General features: G+C 37.9%; 1 protein-coding gene across 3 annotated transcripts; it reads left to right on the top strand.

Annotated features, from left to right (window-relative positions):
• Positions 1-2,759: 2,759 nt before the first annotated feature.
• On the top strand, positions 2,760-7,915 carry LOC103977831 (nucleobase-ascorbate transporter 6). Of its 3 annotated transcripts, XM_018823501.2 has the most exons (15): positions 3,181-3,431; positions 4,011-4,108; positions 4,238-4,414; positions 4,493-4,593; positions 4,678-4,753; positions 4,912-4,971; positions 5,104-5,132; positions 5,220-5,288; positions 5,414-5,510; positions 5,589-5,675; positions 5,758-5,816; positions 5,916-6,007; positions 7,026-7,103; positions 7,184-7,344; positions 7,436-7,915. In XM_018823501.2, exons 1-15 carry the CDS (start codon positions 3,326-3,328, stop codon positions 7,652-7,654), a joined length of 1,509 nt encoding a protein of 502 aa, XP_018679046.1. In that variant the 5' UTR covers positions 3,181-3,325; the 3' UTR covers positions 7,655-7,915. The 3 variants fall into 3 exon arrangements, with proteins under 3 accessions (XP_009391740.1, XP_009391739.1, XP_018679046.1); XM_009393465.3 differs by having other exon boundaries at positions 2,760-3,431; positions 5,104-5,288; XM_009393464.3 differs by having other exon boundaries at positions 2,760-3,431; positions 5,104-5,288; positions 5,414-5,675.
• The last annotated feature ends 221 nt before the right edge of the window (positions 7,916-8,136 follow it).

Genomic DNA, 8,136 nt, shown 5'->3' with positions numbered 1-8,136 from the left:
CAGTTGCTCACCACAATCACCCAAACCATCGGTGCGTTCTGACTTCCTATCACTATACCATATGGTTCAAGTATATGAAACTTCCGAACTCAGTACATGAACTCTGTGAACACAAGCCAACAGTATCAAAATGGAGGCCAAGCATCAGAATGTTAGAAGTGGGAAACAATTGGTCTCATATAGAGAGAGGAGAGAAAAATTAATTAGTTTCAATAGGGTTACATCTTACCTTCATCAAATGTTAGAAATAATTCTTTATGAAACAATGGGATTCTGCTGTTGTAAAGTTGAGGAGATCGACATAATAAATAAGGTGATTATATTGTCAATATGGTTAAACTTCCTCAGTATGATCTTGTTCATTTGATATCCTTACTTTTTAGATCCTGTAAAGATATTATTATAATGATTAAATGCTTACATTTACAAGGAGATATTTTTGGTGTTGCATTTAAATGATTAAATGCTGAAAATAGATATCTGAACTTAATTTTAGATGAATTCAAATATCTATGCAAGCTTTGAAATCATGGATAAGCATGTGATGTGAGGTGATGTGATGTGATGGTGCCCCTCTCTCTTTTGGTGAGTGAGGAGGAAGTTTTCCCGGATGCCATGCTTGGACATGAAAGTTGATTCTGGGTATTGGATGCTCATCAACATGAGTCAAAAGTAACACAGAATAAATGTGTGCATTGTCACTGAAACTTGAAAAGTATGAGTCAGGTTTGGGGCCAGATGAGATCCATGAATAGGGACTATTATGTTCCTTAATATCTAACCAACAAATAGATTTATGTCAGTGATTCTTGTATGCTCTCCAACTATATCTAAAAGAACAAAAAATTTTGAATTATATTTAAAAAAACACACAAAAAGATCAGAGATCCTCTGTGTCCCAGGTTATGTATAATATCTAACTTCAATATATCACAATTTTCTGATTCTAGCTTCCTGGTTTGGTCAAATATGAAAGTCTAGTCAATCAAACATTCTCTTATATCTTATTTATAGAGGATTTATGCACATATCTAATATGTTTTTTCTCTTATTTTTAGATGATTAACACAATCTATGTTGGTCCCAAACTCAAATGAAAATAGTGAAGGATTGTGTTAGACAACTGACAATCAATAGAAAATTATATTATTATCATGAAAATGCAGCTTAAGGATGGTTGTTAGTATTGTTATAATACATTCATTCATGCATTTTTGAGTGTTTTCACCACGATTTTTTACATTGATAAGAATACTTAGCCAAGAGTGATGATGTGATTCTTCTATGCTGCTGAGTGGTCCATCTTCTTGGTAAGGTGGAGAATGTACAGCCAAATTTCTTTTGTCATCAAGCATATACATACAAAACATAGCCATTCACAAGTTGAATTATTTTCATGGTATATTTTCCTGTACAGGAAAAGCTTAGTGGATGGAGTACTGTTGTGTTAGAAATCTTTACAGAAAAAGAGTACTAGAAATTTCGGACTGCATGGTGGATGAACAAAAGGTTGCATGGATGGAGCCCCTTCCCTTTCAATCACATGCATCCAAGCAAAGAACATATTGAGCATATATGGTTGGGGGGAGAAGACAAAAGAATCCAAAGGTCATGTTGCTAAGCAAAGAACATATGGGCATGAACAGTTGATAGAGAAAACCAACAGGTACGAAGGTTATTCTTCAAAATGAAAGGGACTGTTTTTCTACCCTGTTCCTGTTCTTTTTGACACTTTTTAACCTGCAAATTTGTCTGTTCCTCAATGATTTGAGTTGTGGCTGGTTGTCGCCAGCCAGCAGAGAAGGGGAATGTGTTGGTTGCCTGCTTGATCCTAACTTTTCTACATAAACATATTTACTAATTTGAAGAAATACTTTAAAGCAATTTCCTCTTCCTTGGTTTCTTTCAAATGCTATGTTCTTAGTTTCTTCCCAAAATAAATATGTCCCTGTGAAGGTATCAAATACCTTTGCTAAAACTGGAAATCTGCATATAGTTATCATAGCGTCTTGATCGTATATTGGTAAATTGCAAACTCATTACACTGGAAAGGACATCCATTATGTTGCTAATGCTTTGTGGTTGTGTATGGAGATGTTGCACATTAATCTTGCAGTGAAAGAACAAAAAGTACAAGTTACATCTGCAGGGTTTATATAGAAGGATGTGCAGTTTCCTATTTGTCTTGTGAACACTTACCATTTTGCTTCACCACTTTTGAAGATTTTAACAGATATACAAAATAGTGATTCTTATTCCTGTTCTTTTGACCGAGAGAAATATGATCTCAATTATTAATCTTGGGGCAATTTAAATGCTTCTTTTAATTTGAGGCAAACAATTCTAGAATATAATATAAATGTAACATAAAAGAAAAGAAAACAAAGTAGATATTGTTTGCATTTTCAGTTCATGTATGCATAAACCAAACATGTTGCAGGATTTGATTATCCTCATTTTCATTTTATCTGAATCCGATTCTAATTTTGACTTTAGATCAAATTTCGATTTAGATTCTTGAAAGCAGACTAAACACCACTTTCGACAGTGGCAGAAATCCAATTTTTACACTGCTCTGAGACCAAGACTCTGTTGGAAGCATTGAAGCGTGGAGACCACCTTGCTCGGCAATGGAGGGCAGAAATTCTAATATTTTCCTTCGCTTTCTTTATTTTGGAATCTTTTTCTTCACTTTTGATACTCCTTTTTCTTTATTTCACCTATTTAATATTATCTCTCTTTTGGCTTCTGCCATTCTTCCTGTCTTCCTTTCTTGGGAGTGTGGAGACCGGAGAGTGTGAAGAGGTGGCAGTGTTTTGCTTGCTGCTGAAGACAGCTAGGCAGCAAATGGGTTGAGAAGGCATGAAGAGCTGAACACGAAGGAAACAAGAAATAAAAAGCAGAGCTTGCAGAAGATTCGCCTGAGCACCGAGGAGAGAGAAAGCGAGGGAGGGGCAAGGGGACATTTTGATGTGCTTGCGTGCTTTTTTAGCCATCTGGGGAACGCTTCATGACTCCTTTCCCAGTCTTTTGTTCCACCGCTGGTGGAGAGTCGCGCCGTCTGCTACTTCTTCCCTCTCTTCTCTTTTTCTTGTAGAATCTTCTGGTGGGACTGCGACTGCTGTTCTTCGCCTTTTGGCTGGTGAAAGATTGGATCTTGACGCTTAAATCCTTTAGATCTTGAAGTTTGCCGAGAAATCTTTTGAGAGAGGTTGCTTCTTTTGGTCGTGGTGCGAATGTGTGTTGGGGGAGTGAGGTTTAAGGGCGTTTATAGCGTTCTTGAAGTAGGTTTTTGAGGAATAATCGAAGGGAGAAGAGGAGAGACATGGCCGGACCAGCGCCGCCACCGAAGCAGGAGGAGTTGGTGCCGCACCCCGTGAAGGACCAGTTGCCCAATGTTTCCTTCTGCATCACTAGTCCTCCTCCTTGGCGTAAGTCGTTCACATTTCTATCTTTCTTATTTTTCCTCGTCTTATGTTGATTCATTCACTTAGTGCTAACCTTGAGTTTTTGATCCCGTGCTTCAATGCTATTTCCCCCCACCATTTTGATGCTTTTTTTGGCCACCGCTCTTGTGCCTGTTTTACTCATTTTTGTAACTTCTATTAGCAGGCTGTGTTTCTGTTGTTCACTATTCTTCAATTTATGCCTAGTCTTCTCTGATTTTTCCATATTTTATAAGATCCTTTGTAGAATCCTTTTTTGTGTCGTGGGTGAATTGTGTAAATTTTCTCACAAAAGATTCCGTGATGATCCTTTTTTCCCATTCGATGTGCAAAAGCTTAATTTTGGATCATCTGTCTCTGCTTTCATCCTTCTTGTTTTTGCTTTACAGTTCATAATTCCTGCCATGAAGAAAAAAAAAAAAGAAAACTGTAATTTTGTTCCTACAACTGTGCTTATTATCTCCTACTTGCAATATGGTGCATGATCTTTCTTCTCTTATCCTCAATAAAAATGATCCAATGTGAGAATAGTTACCTGATCTCAATTTTGTTTTGTTGATGCAGCTGAAGCTATTCTTCTTGGTTTCCAACATTACCTGGTCGTTCTGGGAACCACTGTTCTCATCCCCACTGCGCTTGTTCCTCAGATGGGGGGAGGAAATGTGAGAATTTACACACACACAAAGAAGAATCTCTTGTTCAAACTAAAGCGTTGTTTAGGTTCATTTTACAATTGGTGCCTAATTTGATTTTGTTTATGTTAACATCTGATTCTCTTTGCCCTGTTCTAGGATGAGAAAGCGAGGGTGGTCCAGACATTGCTGTTTCTGGCTGGTATTAACACTCTTCTCCAAACCTACTTCGGTACTTGCTTGCCAGCCGTGATGGGAGGGTCGTATACTTTCGTAGCTCCTACCATATCAATCATCTTAGCTGGGCGTTACAGCAATATCGTGGATCCTCATGAGGTTGCTACAAGACCTTGATTGTATTGACACTATTGCATTCATTCTTCTAGAAGTTAATTTTATGTTCTTTTAATGCAGAAATTCCTGCATATCATGCGTGGGACACAGGGTGCACTAATTGTCGCTTCGACGCTTCAAATTATTATTGGTTTCAGCGGTCTTTGGCGTAATGTGACGAGGTCAGTATACTAGTATTCATTTCCAGTGGTATCATGTGAGTTTATTCTAAGTGCTATTTCCCCGTCCTTATGAATTGTGTTTAGATATTTAAGTCCCCTGTCAGCGGTTCCTCTGGTTGCACTAGCTGGGTTTGGGCTCTATGAGCTTGGATTTCCTGGGGTAATAATTTACTTTGTAGTATATGTTCATATTCTATTAATGCAACATTCCTAAGGAATCTTATGATAAGCATGGTTTTCTGTTATTAGATTCTGATCCTTCCAATAAATGCTCTCTCTTAATTTTCACTACTAACCTAATTTTTTATGGCTATGCAGGTTGCCAAATGTGTTGAGGTTGGCCTACCAGTGATTATCCTGTTAGTGACATTTTCACAGGTGATACAGTCTGAAGAATGACCATGCAACCAATTGCATAATTCATTCATTTGTTTTGTACAAATACATCCACATCATTCGCAATTATACATTACTTAAAGGAATCATGTTTGCTTGCTTTTATGTCTTCAGTACGTTCCTCATGCTATACATTCGGAGAGGTCCGTATTTGATAGATTTGCTGTCATATTTTCAATTACAATTGTGTGGCTATATGCATACCTGCTTACAGTGGGTGGGGCATACAGGCATGCCCCACCAAAGACACAATTGCATTGCCGTACTGATCGTTCTGGACTTGTTGGTGGGGCTCCCTGGTAAGCTTCCATTTCCTTGTTTTTCATATTTATACTGAATGCTAGTAATATTATAATGACATAAAAATGTGCCCTTAGTGACTGGAGTTATCTTTTGTTGTCTGTAATTTTACTTCCATTCTTAGGATAAGAGTTCCATATCCCTTTCAATGGGGAGCACCAACTTTTGATGCTGGTGAAGCTTTTGCAATGATGGCAGCTTCATTTGTGGCCCTTGTAGAGGTAGGAACACATTTCTCTTACTGTTTACAACTGTGGAGTTGGCTGATTACCTTTTATAACATGTCTGTAATTGTACAGTCTACTGGCACTTTTACGGCAGTCGCGAGGTATGCAAGTGCTACACCAGTGCCTCCTTCAGTTCTCAGTCGAGGCATTGGCTGGCAGGTGGGAGTTTCATCTCTGTTTCCTTTGAAGTAGCAGAAGATTTCTTTTGGGTTTCTGAAATCATAACCATTTACTACTTCAGGGTATTGCTATCTTGTTGGATGGATTATTTGGAACAGCAAATGGTACATCAGTGTCAGTGTAAGGATTATGTCAAGCATCTAACTTTTATAGCATGCTCTAATGAGGGCTGAGAAAAATGTTTCCTTTGTTCTAAAGCTCTAAATTTCACGTGTGCAGTGAAAATGCTGGTTTACTGGCTTTGACACGTGTTGGCAGCCGGAGAGTTGTGCAAATATCTGCAGGATTCATGATTTTCTTTTCCATTCTTGGTAAGCTGTTCACATTCTAGAGCTTTTGTCTGCAGTGATACACGACTTTCTGCTGCCACACAAAGTTTGTACATAACAAAGGCAGTTAGATGTCGGTTGTCTTGTTTGTTGTACCAAAATCCATGAATGTGAAGCTGATAGTGGCCAACTTATCTTCTTGGAATATGGTTCTATATGATGCGCTGAACGGTTGGATATGGAGTGGCCTAGTAGGTACAGCTGGCAATATAATCAGTTAATGTCAACACTCATACTACGAAGTTTTAGAAATTGGATATCGGCATTGAAGTTTCGTAAAGTGGATCAGGTCAAAGTGAAGATGACCGACATCTGTCAGCAGTCCATTATTTTTCTCATTTCACCTGTCCAAAAAGGAATCTAGTACCTTGTGAGTCTTGATTATGAAGATCTAAATAGGATGAATTAGCATAGTGGGTCTGGTTGCTATCCTATTTTGTGAAGGAAAGATAAAGTTTAATGTTTTTAGTTGTTACTGTTTATCCATCATCACTCTACTCGATATCATAATTCGAATACATAGATACTTTCCTATGTCGAAAAGCATATTTCTCCTTTTTATATCTATTATAATGGGTTGTGGACCTTCTGGATAAATTCGAATGCATGAATGTAGCCTTTTATATCTCCTTTTTATATCTATTATATATCTATTCGAATACATGAATGTAGCCTTGTGGATAAATTCCTCTCTGCTCTTGCTCCCTCTTCCTGTATGTTTTCTCCCTTCTCTCCTTAATACCCAAATAACCCCTCCTGTCACTGATTACCTCCAGCATTGCAGCACCTATCAATCACTCCAGAGAAGTTGCAACATGAAGTAAATTGCACTGTACTTAAAGGTTTTTGATCTCTTAAAATTGCCTCACAGAATGGCACCAGAACATGCATATGTTTTATGATGAGCCATAATGAATTGGATGAAATGATGCGGGAATGCAATCAGTTGTTTAAATGGTTCCATTACCAATTTGACTGATCACATTTTTCTTTGTGGCAGGGAAATTTGGAGCAGTTTTTGCATCCATTCCTGCACCAATTTTTGCGGCTCTTTACTGTCTTCTTTTCGCATATGTTGGTATGTACTATGTAACAAAATCATCTACTTATCAAACATTTTTAGATGTTCTTGGGATTCATGGTGTAATGTATCTGCAGGTGCTGGTGGTCTTAGTTTCCTTCAGTTCTGCAATCTTAACAGCTTCCGTACTAAATTCATCCTAGGATTCTCTTTTTTCATGGGGTTGTCAGTTCCGCAGTACTTCAATGAATACACTTCTGTTGCCGGATATGGTCCAGTCCACACCGGAGCAAGATGGGTACACATTATTATAGTTCACATCTTGAACTCTTGTATTTTCATTCATAAACTTACATCGCCATTATATTGATAATCTTTCTTTTCTCTAGTTCAACGATATCATTAATGTGATATTCTCTTCGAAGCCATTTGTCGCGGGGTTTGTGGCATTTTTCTTGGACAATAGTCTCCATAGGCATGACAGCGCTGTAAGAAAGGACAGGGGGCTTCATTGGTGGCACAAGTTCCGATCCTACAAGGGGGATCCGAGAAGTGAGGAATTCTACCGGCTGCCACTAAATCTCAATAAGTTCTTTCCAGCAGATTGAGGTCTATAGATGTGACAACATTTGCAGTGCATCTCACTTTGTCCTTTTAGAGAGTTCTTGGATCATCTTGTAGTGGATCTCTCTTTGTTTCTCGGCCCAAGAGAAACCTTAAACTATTAATGTGTTCTGATGAATTTGTCTGTTAAAGTTTTCCTTGGATACATGTTTGACTTGTATATGTCATAGTTGATATGGATCACTCTAATGTAGGATATTACTACCTTGTTTGAAGCATCACCTTCAGTAGTAATTTTTGGCTAATATGTCTCTCAGTCCTCCATCACATGCAATGCACAAATCATCATATGCCACAGGTTACATTGAGATTAAAATGTTTTTGTTCTTGTCCATTTTATTTCAAGATACTGTGTGCTATTGATTGTTGCCTTTCAACACAGAGCAAAAACTTGATATTTCGGTTGGAACATTCACATGCAAATAGTCATTAAAGGTCCAATTTTTCTTTGAAAATTATGCAAAAT

The sequence above is a fragment of the Musa acuminata genome, chromosome BXJ1-3, assembly GCF_036884655.1.
Source record: "Musa acuminata AAA Group cultivar baxijiao chromosome BXJ1-3, Cavendish_Baxijiao_AAA, whole genome shotgun sequence".
NCBI classification, from domain to species: Eukaryota; Viridiplantae; Streptophyta; class Magnoliopsida; order Zingiberales; family Musaceae; genus Musa; species Musa acuminata.
This window is presented reverse-complemented; position numbering and strand designations above follow the sequence as displayed.

Excerpts from the sequence above, each read along its gene's own strand:
- LOC103977831 (XM_009393464.3), top strand. The coding sequence starts at position 3,326 with ATGGCCGGACCAGCGCCGCCACCGAAGCAGGAGGAGTTGGTGCCGCAC. Across the intron at positions 5,817-5,915 it reads AATGGTACATCAGTGTCAGT|TGAAAATGCTGGTTTACTGG; the intron begins GTAAGGATTATG and ends TCACGTGTGCAG. Across the intron at positions 7,345-7,435 it reads TCCACACCGGAGCAAGATGG|TTCAACGATATCATTAATGT; the intron begins GTACACATTATT and ends TCTTTTCTCTAG.